This window comes from Elephantulus edwardii, unplaced genomic scaffold (genome assembly GCF_000299155.1).
Source record: "Elephantulus edwardii isolate Elephantulus edwardi_28Jun2011 unplaced genomic scaffold, EleEdw1.0 scaffold00045, whole genome shotgun sequence".
NCBI classification, from domain to species: Eukaryota; Metazoa; Chordata; class Mammalia; order Macroscelidea; family Macroscelididae; genus Elephantulus; species Elephantulus edwardii.
In genome coordinates, this window is record NW_006399795.1 from 13,525,632 (window position 1) to 13,543,990 (window position 18,359).

The following is an 18,359-nucleotide window of genomic DNA, read 5'->3' on the forward strand; positions in this document are numbered from 1 at the left end:
ACAGAAAGAGAAGGCAGCTGATGAGAAGTCTTTGTAGACAAGAGAAAAATGACTAGTTAATTTGGAAAAACCTCAGTGCTAATGCCAACTAGGTGTATCATACACTCTAAGATGAAGATTTTGCAGAGTGAACAGTCATTACATATGTTGTCATTTATCCTTATAAAACAATCTATTTTAAATTAAAAAAATTCTAATAAATGAATGAAAACCCAACCTTTCTGTAAACCTTTGTTAAAAACACAATTTTTTAAAAAGAGCATTTTATGTGGTTTATAATTTGTCACGATTGAAAATAAAAAGGGGGGTATTTAAGGGGTTTGTGTAAACAGAGGTTTTCACATGTGTTAAATATCTCAGAATGAGTTTGCTGGATCATATGTTCAACTCTGTGAGAAACCATCAAAGCGTTTTCCCACCAGCAATGGATGAGCTTTCCAGTAGCTGATATTGTCAGAATTTTGTTTTGGCTTTATGTTAATCGTTCTCACAGGTATGCAGTGATATCTCACTGTAGTTGTGGGGTGTATTTCGCTGATGACAAAAGATGATAAGAACCACTTCCTGTTCTTGTCATTCATATTTATTTATATCTTTTGTTTATTTTTATTTTTTTAAATTATTATTAAATTTTATTAGTTTTAATGAACATTTACAGAGATTTTGGGTTCTCATTCATTCATTGTTGCACTGTTTTCTCTACCCTCCTCCCCAGTTCGTTCTTCTTCCCCCCCATGTCTGTTTTAATTGTCCAATTGCCACAGTGCTTGTTGAAGCCAGTTCTGATTAATCTCCTTTGTCAGTGTGTCCTTTGCCATTCCCTATCACTCCTCCCTGAGAGAGATTTCACCCTGATTCATAAGGAAAAGGGGATGGCATATTCTCTTAGCTACTTCCTGCTGAAAAGGGATGCTGTGGGTTTCAGGGTGAAGATCTTCTCTCACTACTCTAAAGGGCCCCTTTGGCAGTAGGAAACACATAGACTATTATGGAGATTGATTTTGGAATTTAGATGCACTGTTATCAATTGTGCTTAGCCGTACATGTTCATATCCTTAAAGATGTATCATGGGGGTGTTGCAACCTAGAAGACACAAATTTAACTAACAAGTTAAAAGTACATGAGTCAAAAATGAACAAGCAATAATATTCCAAGTAGAGGTTCTAGTAGTGGCACAAATCAAGTTACAGAGGGAAGGTGGTTCTTACAATAAAAGGCCTATAGACTAGCACTTTGTCTATTATAGTGTACAGGTTAGGAACCACAAGATGTAGAGGCTCAGCTATATCATTATGGTTCTTAAGTCCCGGAGCAAATTCCATCTACCACTGGGCTGTTTTACAACTCTGAAGTTCACATGCAAGGTAGAGGTGAAGTAAGGAACTGCTTATGAGGTTTTCTGTCCATTCCAAAAACTAAAAGATAGTGAGAAGAGTTGGGACCTCAGAAGGCTTTTAGGACCAATTAGTAGGCTCTATGTCCAGGAGAAAATGAATATACTTACCAGTAATGTTAATGCTCATCCACAGCTCTTCTGGGAGGATCTAAATCGTTGAAGCTCTTTTGCTTATTTTTATAATGACTCTGTTTTCTTGCGGTTGAATATCAAGAGCTGGTTGAATATCAAGAATATATATATATACACACTCCTTATCAAATATGTTTTACAAATATTTTCTTCCTGTCTGTGATTTATCTCTTAATCCTCTTAATAATCTTTCAAAGACCAAAGTTCTGAATTTTGGTTGATGTTGAATTTATCAATCTGTTCTTTTATGGATAGTGTTTTTTGATGGCAAATCTAAGAAATCTTTGCCTGAGATGTTTTCTTGCAAACGCTTTTTTAAAAAAACGTTATTATTTGTGTGTGTGTGTGTGTGTGTGTGTGTGTATACTATCAAATCAGATCTGACAGTATAGGAGGAGATTATTCCTCCTTCTCCAGCAAAGCACCCGGTGGTTTCAAACTGTGCACCTCTGGAATTGCAGTGCAGCTTCTTGCCCTTAGGCCACCAGAGCTCACCCTTGCAAAAGTTTTGTAGTTTACATTTAAGTCTGTTAATTTGAATTAACTTTTGTATGAAGTACGAGTTTAAGTTTATTTTAAAAATATATCCAATTGTTCTAGCACCATTAATGGGAAAGGTTATCCTTTTTCCATGGAATTGTTTTGACACTTAAAAGAAAAAAAGTCAGCAAGCTCTGGTGGCCTAGTAGCAAGAAGCTGCACTGCAATCCCAGAGGTATGCAGTTCGAATCCACCAGATGCTCTGCTGGAAAAGGAGGGAAAATCTCCTGTACCTGTCAGATCTGATTTGACAGTGCACACACACACACACACACACTAATAAAATAAAATAAATTTTTAAAAAGTCGTTGCCCATATATATACATGGGTCTATTTTTTGAATAGAAATAGGCCAGAAAGCAATAAGAAATGAAACTTTCTTTAATAATAGTTTAAAAGGAAGTGTCATATTTGTTGTTGTTAGGCCTCATCAAGTCAACTATGACCCATAGTGACCTTGTGAATAATGGATATGAACTGTGTCCTGTCCTGTAAGCCCGTTGTTATACCTATGGTGCTGATGCATCTTCTTGAAGCTCTTCTCTCTTTAGCTGAACCACCACCTTTCCCAGCAGGATGTTTTTTCCCCAAGAAATGGCCTTTCCCGAGGACACGCCCAAAGCATATGAAACAAAGATGCAAAAATACTGAATAAAATGCCAATAGAATCCAACGATACATCAAAGAAATAATTCACCATGACCAAGTGGGATTCGTAACAGGTATGCAAGGATGTATGCAAGGATGGTTCAACATAAGGAAAACAATTAATGTGATTCAACATATTAACAAAGCAAAGAACAAGAACCACATGATCCTATCAATTGATGCAGAAAAGGTCTTTGACAAAATCTAACACCCTTTCCTGATTAAAACACTCAACAAAATAGGATTAGAGGGGAATTTCTTCAACATAGTAAAAAGTGTTTATGCAAATCTGAGAGATAACATTGTTCTCAATGGAGAGAGGTTAAAGACATTTCCTTTAAGAACAGGAACTAGGCAAGAATGCCCACTATCACCTCTCTTATTCAATATTGTATTGGAAGTCTTAGCGATAGTAATAAGACGAGAGAAGGGAATAAAAGGTATCCAAACTGGCAAAGAGGAGGTAAAATTATCTCTCTATGCAGATGATATAATAGTATACTTAGAAAACCCTAAAGACTCAGCAAGAAAACTATTGGACACAGTGGACCAATTCAGCAAAGTAGCAGGATACAAGATAAACATACAAGAATCAGTTGGATTTCTCTACAGTGACACAGAAAATACAGAGCCAGAACTAAGAAAAATAATACCTTTCACAATAGCTAATCACAAGATTAAGTACTTAGGAGTAAATTTAACCAGAAGCACAAAGGATCTATTCAAAGAGAATTACAAAACATCCTTGTCTTTAAGGAGCACCCTGCTTGTGTTTCCTCCAAGACTGACCTATCTGGGTTTTTTAGCAGTCTATGGGTTATTTAGTCCTCTTTCTCAGCACCGCAGTTCAAAGGCATTGCTTATTCTTCTGTCATTCCTATTCATTTTCCAATTCTCAGGTGCATAGCAAGTAGATGAAAATACCATTGCTTGGGTTAGGTGCACCATGCTCTTTAAACTGACATTATTGTTCTTTTGTTAGTTTGTTTTGTAGATATCCTTTATTAAGACACAAACAGAGCAAAGACAAACAAAAGCAGAATCCTAGAATGAGAGAAACATCAGCATGATGCCAGAAGTATTCCACCAAATCTTGGCTACGACTTCCATTTATATGATTTGGAAACCAAGTACAATCCATCACTGGTATAAGTGGGAGCTACATAAGCAGGCAAGAGGCCATTATTGGGTTACAGACACAACTGTATCACAAAAAGATTTAAAGAAGTCTTGTTTAGGTTGTGACCACCTGACTATATAGTGATCAGAGCTCGGACTCTGGCTGTCATTAAGGACACACTAAGACAAGTTCCCTGGTTCTCCATGCACGCTCTGAGCAGGGATTGCACCTTCCTGGGATTGCAGGGCAGGGAGCTCAGGTGGAATGCCCCTGAAGAGTTGTGCTGTTAACCCCAAAGCAGCACCTCTCCAGTTTGAATCCACCAGCGGCTCAAAGATGCCAATAACATACAAACACACATCTTTCTGGTATTCTCTTCTTTCAGCCAAGATCCATCTGACATCAGCAATGAAATCCTTCTTTCCATGGCTTCTTCTGAGCCAAGTTTAAATTTCTGACAATTCTTGGCCAATATTTGGAAAACCCTTCAGCAAGATTTTATTTGCATGAGATAATAATATTTTAAAAAGGACTTCCTTATCAAGTTTAACACCCTTGGTACCAGCAGTCAAGAAATAAGGAGATGTATTGCACTGGGAAAATCTGCAGTTAGGGACCTCTCATTTTATTTGCATGAGATAATAATATTTTAAAAAGGACTTCCTTATCAAGTTTAACACCCTTGGTACCAGCAGTCAAGAAATAAGGAGATGTATTGCACTGGGAAAATCTGCAGTTAGGGACCTCTCCAAATTAGTGAGGAGGAATGATGTCAGTTTGAGGAATAAGGTGCATCTGATTCAGGTCATAGTCTCTCAATCACTTGCTATGCATCTGAGAATTGGACAATGAATAAGGATGACAGAACAATTGACACCTTTGAGCGAAGACGCCTTTGGAGAAGAGCACTGAACATCCCATGGATGGCCAAGAGAACAAACAGATATGTCTTGGAGAGAGTGCAGCCAGAGTGTTCTTTGGAGGCAAAAATGATGAAGCTTTGTCTCACATATTTTGGGTATTTTGCGAGGAGGTTCTATTCCTTGAAAAGGGACATGATGCTGGGAAGGGTGAAGTGTCAGTGAGGGAAAGTAAGACCCTCAACCAGGTGGATTGCCATAGTGACTGCTGCAGTGGGCTCTTGTGTATCAGGAAGTGTGAGGATGGCACAGGATAAAACAGAGTTCAGACCTCTTGTTCACAGAGTCTCTGAGTCGTGCTTGACCCGACAGCATCTAACAAGAAGAAGTTTAAATTCTTTAGCTATTGAGGTTTACCTCATCATTCTGCAATATATTGTTGTTTTTAAGCATTGTGGACTATGATCATAGTGGACTATGACTCATAGTGACCATATGAACAACAGATGTTGAACCTTGCTTTGTCCACCACCATTGTCAGAATCTCTGTCTATAGGTGATACAACGCAATCTTTAGCTGGGTGTTACACCCTCCTGTTAATGAAGTATCTTTAGGCCTTGCATCATAGATGATCTTTTCAATGAATAGGAAGGAAAACTAAGTGTTTTAAACTTTAACTGAAGAACTGCTAGGTTTGCTCTGAATTATAGACTTTCTTATTGTCCTATTTCTTTTCCCTCTTTATATGATGTGCTGACTCAGAGTGTTTCCCCTGAAATGGTTCAGATGCCAGCTGATGCAGGCATCCCATATCCAGATGGGAAAGGATTGTACTGCCAACCCAAATACACTTGATTTGAATCCAACAGCAGCTCTGCAGGAGAAATGCAGTCTCCTCCCACATAATTTACTCCCTCTAGTTGTGCCAAGAAATCTGGAGAACGCCACTTGGCCAACTGACTGGAAGAGATCTATATATGTTCCCATTCCAAAGAAGGGTGACCCAACAGAGTGTGGAAACTATAGAACAATATCATTGATTTCATATGCAAGCAAGATTCTACTGAAAATTATCCAAAAACAACTGGAACAGCACATTAGCAGGTAACTGCCAGAAGTCCAGGCTGGGTTTAGAAGGGGTCGTAGTACTAGGGATATTATAGCTGATGTTAGATGGATCTTAGCTGAAAGCAGGGAATACCAGAAGAATGTCAATCTGTGTTTCATTGCTTATGCAAAGGCGTTTGACTGTGTGGATCATAACAAACTGTGACTGACTCAGAAGAATGGGAATCGCAGAACACTTGATCCCAGTAATGTGAAACCTATACTTGGACCAAGAAGCAGTCATCAGAACAGAGCAAGGAAACACTGCATGGTTCAAAATTGGGAAGGATGTATGCCAGGCATGTGCCCTAACTCCATACCTTTCAACCTGTATGCTGAGTAGATTACCTGGTAGGCTGGGCTCTATGAGGAGAAATGTGGGGTCAGGATTGGTGGGAGATCTATCAACAATCTGCACTATGCAGATGACACAGTCCTGCTTGCTGAAACTGAGGAGGACCTCATGCACTTACTGCAGAGGGTCAAGGACTGCAGCCTTCACTATGGATTGAGGCTCAATATCAAGAAGACAAAGATTCTCACCACTGGACCAATTGGCAGCATCAGGCTGGATGGTGAAGAGATTGAGATTGTTCACAGCTTTAGTCAGCTTGGCTCCACAGTCAACACTCGTGGCACCAGTAGCCAGGAAATTAAAAGACGTATTGCGATGGGAAATTCTGCTGTTAGGGACCTCTCCAAAGTACTGAAGGGCAATGGTGTCACTCTGGAGACTAATGTGCATCTGATACAGGCCATGGTCTTTGCAATCACTTGTTATGTGTCAGAGAGTTGCACAATGAGTAGGAAGAAGGAGAATTGATGCCTTTGAGCTGTAGTGCTGGAGAAGAGTATTGAATGTACCATGGACTGCCAAGAAAACAAACAGATTCACCTTGGAGAGGGTTAAACCAGGCTGCTCCTTGGAGGCAAGGATTCTGGGGCTTCGTCTGACATACTTTGGGCATGTTGCAAGGAGGAAGAGGTCTTTGGAGAGGGACATCATGCTTGGGAGGGTGGAGGGACGGCACAGGAGGGGAAGACCCTCTACGAGGTGGATTGATTCAGTGACTGGGGTAATCGGGATGGGTGTATCAGAGACAGTGCGATTGGCACAGGACAGAGCAGAGTTTAGGGCTGTTGTGCATAGGGTCGCTATGAGTCACAAGCAACTTGACGGCACATAACAACAACAACAACAACCTTCTGGAGGGTCACGCACCCCCTGGTGATCCCTCTTAACAACCTTTAACTCTTTTAAGATATTTCTGGTGCCAGGGTCAACCCGTCAGGGGAATGACTCACATGATTGTTGGTGCCTCAGGACGATGTTGCAGAGATTGGTGAGCGGTGCAGCTGGATGCTATGTCCCCGTGTCCTAGGACAGGAGGCTTCCCCAAAAGAGAGCTAGCACTGAGCCCCTGTGAGCTTATCTAAGCCCTTAGTAGCATGGGCCTTGCACCCCACCGTAAATCCATCTCCTTAAAACAAGAACTATTTTAGCACAAAATAAACAGGCCATCAATGGCTAGGAAAGACTTTTGGAATCATCATCTCTTAACACCACAGTCTCTACACAGTCTCTAAGGTGCATTATGGCTGTATTTCTTTGAAGACAGATTTGTATGTTCTTTTGGCAGACTTACATAAATCATTAAACACAACAAACTCAGTACTTAATGGCAGCAAACTTTATTCTTTCAGCTAAACTGTCACTTTAGTTTAAAGGTGATTTCCAGAGATAGTTTCAATTTGAGGTTTGAAACCCATAGTCTGAGGGGATGAATCCGTGCCGGGAGACTCGGTGTGCTGAGATCTTCAGGAATCTGAAATGTTTCACATATTTCTCCCTTTTCATTGGGGTTCATGCTTTGTGTCTCTTAACCAAATTATTTAGTAGTGGTGGCTCGGCACTGTCCTTGCTTCTAAAGAGAACTCCAGCTACAATGCCTTCAAGACAGATTTGTTTGATTGCGTTTGGCAGTCCATGGTGTAGTCAATATTTTTAATCAACACAACAGCTCAGAGCTATCAGGGTTTATCTTTTCTGCTCTTTCTTATTCACTGTCCCAGTTTCATGTTCTTTTGAAATTATTAAAATAGCTGTCTACATTCCTCACACTCTGCTTTTTTAAAGAAAGCACCAGAAATACAAATTGGATTTAGAAGAGACCATGGCACTAGAGACACCATTGCCAATGTCATATGGATCTTGCCGAAAAGCAGGGAGTCCCAGAGGAATGTCTATCTGTGTTTCATGGACTATGCAAAGGCATTTGTGTGGATCACAAGGAATTGTGGCTGACCCTGATGGTGTCCCTGTGTTAGTTCCTCTGAAGACACCAAACCGTCCCGGTCCCTGTGTTTTACATTAGCCACCTTGAGCCCAGCTCTGATCAAGTCCTGAAGTGCCAGCTCTGCCTTTGGCCCTTTTGCCATTGGAGGGAGAATGCACCCAAATGCCCCTCCATGGCGGCCTGGGCAGCAGGCCTGGGTGGATGGGGAACAGGTCACAATGTAGAGGACTGAGCGGGAAGAGGGAGCCCAGCCTGTCAGCGAGGTCACGCCAGGGGGTCAGAAGACACACTGTCCATACAGTGACCTCCCTGGGCCTGGAGCCTCGCCAGGGGTCCATCTGTGTGTTGCTCTCCACTGCTTCTCTCTCTCTCTCGGCTTTCCTCTGTCAGTCTGTCTTTGCATCTATCTCTCCTTCTCTGTGTATGTTGTCTTTCTTCATCTCCCTCAGTTCCTTTCTCTCGGTGTTTATCTTCGTCTCCCTCTCCTGGTCTCCCTCTTTCTCCTGTGTCCCTTGTCCCCTGAGGAGTAGCCCTCTCGTGTCACCCATGAAGTGGCAAATGACCCCCTCCTGGATCCCATTTGTTCATGTCTAGCCTGTGGGGAGTGGTTTACTCAGCCGAGGCCATCATCAGAACAAGCGCTTTATTACATTACAAAAATGAAAGATCCCACCAAGACACGGCTAAAAAAATAACACATTTCCCCCAAGATTCCATTCCCCCTGAAGTTCGTCATATTGTTGGGATAAATTCATTAATACTGCCTGAAGAAGCATTATGTTGTTGTTGTTGTACATGAAAAACCATGGGAGGACATTTTTAAAAACCCTGAAAGCTTTAAAGTGCTTTATCGGTGGTGACAGAGAAGCAAAGGGTCGTGTGTCTAAAGGACAAAGGACAAGTTCCAGGAGGAGTTCAATTCCTACAGGTGGTTGTAACACAGAGAGAAATTACTTCCCCCAACCCACTGGCCCCGGTACCCAAGGTTAGGGAGGAAGAGGGTATGAGGAAACTTGGGGAGACTAGCTAGGTCCACGGCTTCTTAGCAACAGCACCTGGCACTGATTTTTTAAAAAATTTATATTGATTTGCATACACAATTCATATACATGGTGTATCACGCATATTGTATTTCACACATTCCTTCATTCAGGGGCACGGATTTGGAGGGGTGGTTGGGTCTTCCCATTCAGTCCTCCTTGTGGACACCACAGGGTCCTTGACTTGGTGCAATGGTCCAGGCTACAAGACAGCAGGCAGGTTCCCACCACTCCATTACTGCTGGGAACAAACATGTCAAAACTTTGAGGCTTGTGTACTTTCCCTGGATTTCTGAACTTTGAAGAACAAGGGTCTCAAACTCAAGAATGACAATGCTATGCTGAGTGCATGCATTTTCTCATAATCATGTTGAAATTTTTAGTGTTTCTTCCAGTAGTGTTTTGGGGGATTTTTCTCTTCAAAAGTGGTCCTCTACCAGCAGGGTGTGAAAAGACTGGCAGACATGAAAGCTTGTAGAGTGAGTGTATGGGGTATGGGACTGTTTGGGGCCTGTAGGGCCCCCTAGATAGTGCTGGCAAAAAAAAATGCTTGAGTGTCCTTTTTCAGCTGCGTGGCTGGGCTTCCAGGAAGGTCCCTTGGGTCCTGGGCACCCAGCTCTGTACCTGCCAACCCTGGGGTGGGTGAGAATGTGTGTGGCAAAGAGACACACCCACCCATAGGAAGCAGGAATTCAGATATATCCCAACTTGGGTCCATGGGTCCCCTGGGTGGTGCAAGTGGAAACCAAAACCATTCTGGCTGTTAACCAAAATGCTGGAAGTTCAAGTGTACTCAGAGGTTCCACAAAGGAAAAGTTTGGTAAACAACTTCTAGGACAATCAGCCTTTGAAAACCAACTGTAAGGAGTGGAAGTTTTTTTACATACATGGGGTCCTCAGGGGATGGAGTCGACCCAATGGCAACTAGTTTTTGAGGGGCCCAGGAATGGTTTTGGGGGACCCCTGAGATGACAGGAAGAGGCAGCACTGATAGGATGAGGCATGTGGAACCCTGAGCCAGCTGCTAGGTTTTAATTGAGCTCTGCTGAACAAGGGGTGGGGGTAAGGTCAAGCACAGGGCAGCCTCTGTGCCTCGGCACCTTCATGACTGAGACAAGAGCATGGAACTTATCCTGCACCCCTAGTCCAGGGCAGTGAGTGTTCCGGGACCATTCACCACAAGGGTAGTCAAGCCCCACTCATGACAAACCCTCAGATTCTGCAGCTGCTGAGGTGGTTACAACTGTGGTTACCTGGACAAAGGTGGATTAGCCTGGGAGACTAGGTTCTCCAAAGATTCTGTGGCTCCCCAAGCAGCTGGGCGCTCCACGCCCATCAATCACAGCATGCCCCATGGCTGGGATGAATGGATGCTGTTGGTCCGGATGTCTCAGCCTGCCTGCAAACTGGAATCACCTGGGCTGTTCTGAGGAGTTGGTCCCCGAAAGCTATGCCTTCCCACATCTGTCCCCGGGGTATGTAAGGGAGAAGGATGAGTTGGTTGTCCTAGACACACTCACGTCCATCCCAAGCACTGCTTTTAAATAAGTGCAGACAGGCGAGGCTTACGTTCGCTGTTTTCCAGGATGACCAGAAATTAGACCCTGTTGGGGGTGTTTGAGGGTGGCTGTGGCTCTGGGGTTTTGCTGACATGGACACTGGCAGCTGCAATATGGACAGTGAATTTGCCTTTAAAAACCACATCTCAGTGCTTTTAATACAAGTGACAACTCCTTCTGTACAGATGTCTCACTTCCCGGGGAGACTGGAAATTGAACCAAGGACTTGGTGAGTTGTCTGATGAACAAAGGCATGGAACTTGACCTCTACCTCTCCCAGGAAGCCACAGGTAGAACTGGAGACCACTCCAAGGCAACAGAGTTGTTGCCTAGGCTTCCTCCAACCCTCACATGGCCCCCTTTCACTGTCCCTCCCCACTATCCAGCATCTGCAGTGTTGGGAAGCCAGCACTGCACTGGATTGGGCTGGGAGTGATGGCAATACAAGCTTAGAGACACAAATGCTGATCCACCGTGTAGAAAAGGAGACCATTCCATTAAATATTGACAATTTCCAATAGTCTAAGGGTAACGCTGTCAATTCTATCCCACTGGGGGGTGGTCACTTGAAGAGGGGTGACAAGGGCCAACGGCCTTCACATAGGCCTCGATCAGTGGTGGATTCGCTAGAACCTTTCCCACATCTTGGCTGGGCCAAGTATCCCATGATCCCTTTCTCCCCATCTTCTCCCCAGTTCCAGCTCATTTATGCTGTGAACAGCAAGTGATCAGTGAGGAGAGGGTTGGAACTAGGGGTTGAACATGTGAGGGACCCAGACAAGCCCTCAGCCCAGCAGGGGCAGTGCCCAGCCCAGCAGGAGGCACAGACAGTTTAGGACATTCATCTGGAAACTAGTGTTTTCTCTGCACCACAGCGCTGTGGGTGCATGCATTTGTGGGTGTTCCCCAGAGGCCTGTCCGTGGGTTCGCAGCCAGCTCACATCTCAGACACCATCACACTGCTCCTCACTGCTACCCAGAATCAAAGGACCTCGGGAAATACTTGTTGGCAGTCCGTTGGCAAAGCAGACCCTTTTATTATGAAGGGTCTCCCCCCGGGGGAGGTGGCTGTCCTCAGGAGCACAAGCAGAGCAGTGGAGCGCTGGCCCAGCCACCTGGGTCCCCCCTCCACGCCACTGTTCTAGGAATGAGATTCCTGCTGGGCCACTCTGGTCCGGGAGTGAACAGCAAGCAGGCTGAGGGCAGGTGGCCCACCTTGGGGAAGTGGCCCAGCCTGGAAGCCCACTTGGAGGGCAGCTTTAGAAGTTATCCCAGGAGATTCAGGCATCTTGGGACCTGACAGTGTCACCTGGGGCGCGTGAAGGTCATCGCTGGGGATCCTGACAGTGTCACCGCTGGGGCAGCCCCTGGCCGCAGGGCAGCCCTCACCAACTCCCCAGCCACAGCCCAGAGGCCCCGCCTCCAGGAGGACGTTCCGGAGAAAAAGGTCAAGGTTCCTGGGGGGCCTGCGCTGGAGGCTAGCTCCTGTGCGCCCTGCGCGCCACCAGCAGACCCGCGGCCTCAGTGGATCTCGCCCTCCGTGAGCTCCTCCTTGATGGCCTGTCTGCGCGCCTTGCAGTCCGGAAGGTCGAAGCCGAAGTCGGCCCAGTCGTCGGGGCCGGCGGGCCCGCTGCGCCCGGGGATGGTGATGGTGTGGCGCACGCGGAAATGCACGGCCTCCATGACCCGCTGCCGCTGCAGCTCCCCGGCGCCACCCACCGCCAGCGTGGCCGCCGCGTTGCTGCTGGCGCGGAGGAGCTGCTGCGCGCCGCCGTAGTCGTGACCCTGCTTCAGGTCCTGCAGCCCCCGCCAGATGGTCATCCGGTACTGGTCCGGGATCTTCAGGGCCCCGAGGTCCTGCAAGGGCAATGGCTCCGTGAGAGGGGCCCCGGAGCGGGACAGGCCACCCACACACCCTCTGTGAGCTGGCTGTGGGCTTCAATAATAAGCAGGAGGGGACCGGGGCCCCAAATCCACTGTTAACGTTGAAATTCAGTGTCAGGGTCGGTCTGGAGGAAGTGGCCGACAGATGGATTCTGGCAAATGTAGGACTGGGAGTCTGTTCTCGCTTTACTAGGGGACCCTGGCAGAGCTGCCCCAGGGCAAAAAAGTGACCATGTTTGGGGATGAAGAGGCAGAGGGGTAAGAGCCGAGGTCACTCTGGGCTGTGTGTGGGGGTGGGTCTGCCTAGTGGAAGTGGTGGGTGGTCTAGCTGAGCACCCACAGCAAGCTGGAGACCACCAACCAAGCTTCCACTCTGGCCTGCCTTTCAGAAGCACCTTTCAATCCTGCCCCCGCAGCCCCCCAACACAGATGCCAGAAGCACACAAATCACACGAGGAGAGACGAGGTTCACGCCACGCACAGGTTGGCTGGTGGGGCCCTGGCCCTGGCTCACTGGGGACCGTGCACCCGGAGATGTTAGTAATGCGGACACAGTGGTCAATTGCCTGGCTCCAGCGCCTCTGAGTTCTGGGCTCTGAGGTCTGGGATAGAAAGTGCAGGAGGAACCTCTGACCGGACCTCAGCTGGGAGAGAAAGGGACATGGGGGCCCATGAGACTGAGCTGGACCCCACCCCCGACCCCCAGGGGCCACTAGCCTAACAGCCTGATGTCCTGGTTTCTCTTTCTGGCCACTTCCTGTGGCTGATGCTAAGTCACCATTGAAGGCGAGCCAAGGTGACAAGCAAGGAAAATCCTTCCCACAGTGGGAGTAACGGGCCAGTGTTCTCATGAGGAGCCTCTGAATGGTGCAAATGGTTGATATTTTTGACTGCTAATCAAAAGGTCAGAGGTTGCAGCCCATCCAGGATCTCCTTGGATGAAAATCCAGCCACTGAAAGATGCTGTGGAACATGACTCTGCTCTGAGACGTGAGTTTGCTGTAAGTCAGAATCGATGTGACGACAGTTGGTTTATTTGATCCAACACAGAATGTGAACAGAGCCCGGAGCCCGGGGATGTCCCCGTTCTGGAGGCTTAATGGGAAGGAGCTGCACTGCCAACCCAGAGACACACAGCTGGAACCCAGCAGCTCCGTGGGACAAGGATGGGCATTCTCCTCCCGTGTGAGAAGCGCCTCTGAAAACCTGCTGGAGGGTCAGCTGTGGGTCGGTTCTAACTCAAGAGCACATAATAACCATAACAACAATGGTTCCAGAGGCTTCAGCCTCTCCAGGCTTCACTCTGACCCCAGGTAAAAAAAAGGTGCTGACCTGGACTGTACCAAGCGCCCCTTTAGCCCTTACAGTCTCCGTGCCTTGGAGACAGCAACCCCATAAAATCAAAGACAGACTGGCCACCGGGAAAAAAGATTCTGGTGAAGGAGGAAACTCCCGAGTACAGGAGGCCAGTTTAGGACCAGTCCAGCCGCAGGGGCTGAGTGTGCCCACACCACCACCGACTGCCCGTTCAGCTGCACTAAATCTCACTACAGTGACTTCAAAGAGGAGGACACATGCGAGGCTGTGGACTCTGCTTGTGGGGAGAACTTCTCAAACACCCCAGCTTCCTCTCCTGCTACAAAGAGCAGGGATTGAGAGCAGGTGGCCCGGAAGGACAGCACCCTCTCTGCCACCTTTTGGGTGGAGGTTGGGTGGCCGCTGCCCAGCGGTGGGGGCGCTGCGGGCATTTACCTCGATGGTGAGGTTCTGCAGGTGGTAAATGTTCTGAAGCCCCTGCGAGGTGAAATACTCGATGCAGTTGGGACACCCCAAGCCTGTTAAGAAACTGCAGAGAGAGTTTGAGAGAAAACGCGGGTTAGCGTCCACATCCACCCTCCTCGTCCACGCGGCTGGCACGCACGACACTGTCCGAGGAGCTGGACAGGGCTGCGGCCTCTGGTTGGATGTGCACACAGCCCAGGATATGGTCCGCAAGGAGGTCGTGGTTCTGCTTTTCTTTTATTCTCTGTAAACTATAAAGGTCCCTGATGGGACAGTGTGAAGCACTCAGCTGTTTAACTAAAAGATTGATGGTTCTAATCCACCCGTTGGCTCTGAGGGGGATTACAGCCTCCCAAACCCAGCGAGTCAGAATTGACTTCATCACCTAACAACAGGGAGACTGTCTCCCCTTGCCTCCGCATCACATGTCACCCCTGACCTCTGGCTTCTAGGTGGCAATGATTTAACAGGAGAGGATGGGGGCCTGTAGGGATGGCGAAGGCACTGAAGGCCAGCTGACCAGGAGCTACAGACAGACCAAGGTTAGTGGACATGGCAACAGCACACGGTGCCCGACAGCTGGGGCCCAGCAGCAGCCTGCCTACCTGACGAGGCTGGGGTCTGCATGGTAGGGGGGTGGCGGGGTGCAGTGGGATCCCGAGACCATGGGCTGCGAGCTGTGGCCGCTGTTCATCTCACCATTGGACGACATTGGGTGGCTGTGGTTGTTGAGCATCCCAGGGCCTGGACGAGAGGTGGACAGTGAGTGTGAACCAGCCTGTGTGTCCCCGTGCAGGGTCCACCCATGCCTGACACCATGGAAGGCTTTCAGAAGCAGAGGGCAGTTGAAAACTTGGGGGCCAGAGTCAGGGTCAGCTTCCAGAAGCCGGGCACTGCCCCAACAGTCAGAAATGGGAGTGAGCACCCCACAATCCTGCTCCATCGCCCCGACAGTCAGATATGTGAGTGAGCACCCCACAACCTTGCTCCATCACGAGGGATGAAGTACTGAGAGCTTTACTTGGCTCCTAAGGGTGATGTTTCCTTGCTGTGGGGTCCGATGGGGGAGAGCTCAGCCTGCACCCAGAAGACACCTCCCAGCACTTTCTCAGGGCCCATGGCTGTGCCCACAGGAGGCTCTTTTTGGGGTGTCCCCACTCCACACCCCACCTGCATACCCAGCTCTGCACACGGGCTCTGATGGGAGCTTCCCACCCTCTCATCTCCTGACTGAAGGGGATCTGGTCCCTTTGCTGCCATTATGCCATTGGCGAAACCGAGGCTCAGGGAGGTGTAGAATCCACCCAGGGGCTCCCAGGGCATGACGCTTACGTCCTCTACCAAGACGCCCTCTGCTCCTGCAGCTGTAGGCCTCGCAGGGGGGTGAGAGGAAGGAGAGGGCTGACCGCTTGGGGTCCGAGTGTCACGTCAGAACTTAACAGAAAGCACCTCCCCCCACTACCCTGGGTACCCCTCCAAAGGGACTCACCCACAGGTCCCAGACTGGGCCCAGCAGCCGAGCTATGCGGGGGAGGCTGGCCCACCAGCTGGTTGACGGAAGGTAACTTGCTGGCACCACCATGTCCTTTACCCATGGGTGACAGGATGGGCCCATAGGCTGGGGGCTGCAGGTGACTCCTGCTTGGAAAAGGCAAGCACGACGTCAAATAGGAGACCTGCAGCTTCTCTGTGCTCTCTCCCTGATGTCCATCGTCCTGTGTGGCCTGTGGACAGAGACCCCAGCTCCAAGCAGAGATGTGGGCAGGGGCTCCCCCGCAACTTGCCTGTCCCTTCTTTCACTCTTGCTATTAAGAGGGTCAGGTGGGGGCTGGGGAGCTCAGTTTCTTTGTCTTTGTTTACTTTTTTGTCTTGGAGTGGTGTCATCTTCCTTCCTCATTGGTCTCAGACCTGTGTCAGTCTCAGGGTCCCCTGCCTCAAGTTGTTCCTGGGGCTCCAGGACCCCGTGAGAGAATCAACCTGATGGCTATATGGCAGGTCCTAGAGCGACCCACACCCAGGAAGGCTTCCTAGAGCAGCGGACCCTGTGCTGTCTGAGTGCCCCCAACCCTGCACACACTGCTGTCCCAGAGATCTCTGGAGCTCCTGGCATTTCCCTGCTTTCCCTGCGGCTTGGACCCTCTCCCGCCCCTGCTGCTTGTGGTGGCCTGACCGGGGCTGCACTCACGGCCTCTGCAGAAGCTGCTGTTGCTGCTGCCGGTACGTATCCACCAGCTGCTGTGGCACCAGCTCCGTCAGCTCCAGCCCCTCCTTGATCTTCATCAGGATCTCGAAGTTCTCCCGGCCCCGCACCTGAGAGACAGCCAAGCCTTTGCCAAGTGCACACGGGATGTACCCACCCGAGATCCTTTGTGGGCGAAGGTAGCTACAGCCTTGGGAGGACCCCAGCTAGCAGCACACAGCTGCCGGTGCCCTTTATGGGACTCCCCAGCACCAGAGTTCTTCTCTTCTTCCCAGGGAGCAGGTCTGGCCAGGGCTGCTGTCCTGGGGCTGAATGCCTGTCTTTGGTCTAGCACCCTCATCATCCTCTTCCCACACTGAGCACAACGATGTAGTAAGGCTGGGTGCTCTGTGAGCACAGGGTTTTAAAATGAGACGTTCCTAATACCATTTGACCCAGCGATTCCACTACTGGGAATTTACTCATAGGAAACCATAACCGCCCCCTAAGCAGATATATGCACACCCATGTTTATCGCAGCTTTGCTCACAATAGCAAAGAGCTGGAAACAACCCAAGTGCCCATCAACAAACGAATGGCTAGAGAAGCTCTGGTATATTCACACAATGAAATACTATGCAGCAGTGAAAAACAAGGAACTCATGAAATATTATGCAAAATGGATGACTCTGGAGGACATTATGCTGAGTGAAATATCTCAGTCACAAAAGGACAAATATTGCATAAGGCCACTGTTATAAAACAGGACTGACATCTGGGTTGAGGGAAGATAGAGAAGAAGGGGAGGAATGATGTATACTGCATTGAAACAGATGAGGGAGAGAACTGCTTAAAAGGGGTATATGATTAGGTATTATTGTCATGACAGGAGTCCAGAGTGAGGGCTGCATAGTAGAGTGGACTTGGGGATAAGGATTGCATAACAATGAAAGAGTTTTACTTTTCAAGGAAAAGAGTGAATTAGGGGGTAGTGGGTGGGCAAGGAGAAAAGTGCAACAATGAATGACTGGAAAGCCTGTCTCTGTAAACTTTCATTAAAATTAATTTTAAAAAAACCAACAAGACGTTCCTGCTTTAAGGGCTCAAGTAATTAACAGTGATTGGAGATACCAATCACAGGTGAGGGTGCACAGGTGAGGGTGGCACCTGTGGGGCCAGTGGGTGGCCCTGGAGATGTAAGGATGATGCAATTCCTGGTGGGTCCCTGGTAGGATCGGCATGCTTCTCGTGTCGCCATCTAGCAGCCTGTCTCGGGTCTGTGTGGCTTTTAAGACCCCACCCCAACTGCCTGGCCTGACTATGAGCTGACCTGGGCCCTGTGGCCACTCTCAGAAGCACAGTGCTGCTCCTGGTGGCCTCGGGAACAGGACCTGCGTTGGGCACACTCACCGGCATGTAATACATGTCCTCGTCCCCATGCCGTCTCTTCTTCACATTGGCCCCTAGAGGAGGGATAGCTGGGGGGCTCTGCTTGAATGCTGGAAGAAAGGAAAGAAGGAGAGGGAAGGTGGGTGATCAGAGATGAGAGAGGCCACATGCAGGAGATGGACAAAGGCAGACAATTTGTGGAGCTCCCCCCTCCCCGGTCAATTGCAAGATGGACAAATCCCCAGGCCGCCCATGCTGGACACCTATCCCTGATGAGACCGCTGGATGGAGCTGGGCCAGGGCCAGCCACAGGCCACATCCTCAGAGGGACTGAGACCCAGGATGAGCACGGTGCTGTTAGGGTAAGTCTCAGTCACTAAGCGATGCAGGTTCAAGCCACACAGGTGAGCACTCCACCGCCCCG

General features: G+C 48.4%; 1 protein-coding gene across 3 annotated transcripts in view; it reads right to left on the minus strand.

The window, feature by feature from the left end:
- Nucleotides 1-12,222: 12,222 nt before the first annotated feature.
- Nucleotides 12,223-18,359, minus strand: part of TP73 (tumor protein p73) — an 80,710-nt gene continuing 74,573 nt past the window's right edge. For 2 of the 3 annotated variants that reach the window (XM_006885808.1, XM_006885807.1), the window contains exons 8-13: nucleotides 17,957-18,045; nucleotides 16,553-16,677; nucleotides 15,857-16,005; nucleotides 14,973-15,111; nucleotides 14,338-14,431; nucleotides 12,223-12,558 (exon numbers count right to left, since the gene is read on the minus strand). In XM_006885808.1, coding sequence (XP_006885870.1) covers nucleotides 12,223-12,558; nucleotides 14,338-14,431; nucleotides 14,973-15,111; nucleotides 15,857-16,005; nucleotides 16,553-16,677; nucleotides 17,957-18,045 — 932 coding nt within the window. The remainder of the gene's footprint in view (nucleotides 12,559-14,337; nucleotides 14,432-14,972; nucleotides 15,112-15,856; nucleotides 16,006-16,552; nucleotides 16,678-17,956; nucleotides 18,046-18,359) is intronic. The other variant, XM_006885809.1, reaches the window with a different exon arrangement.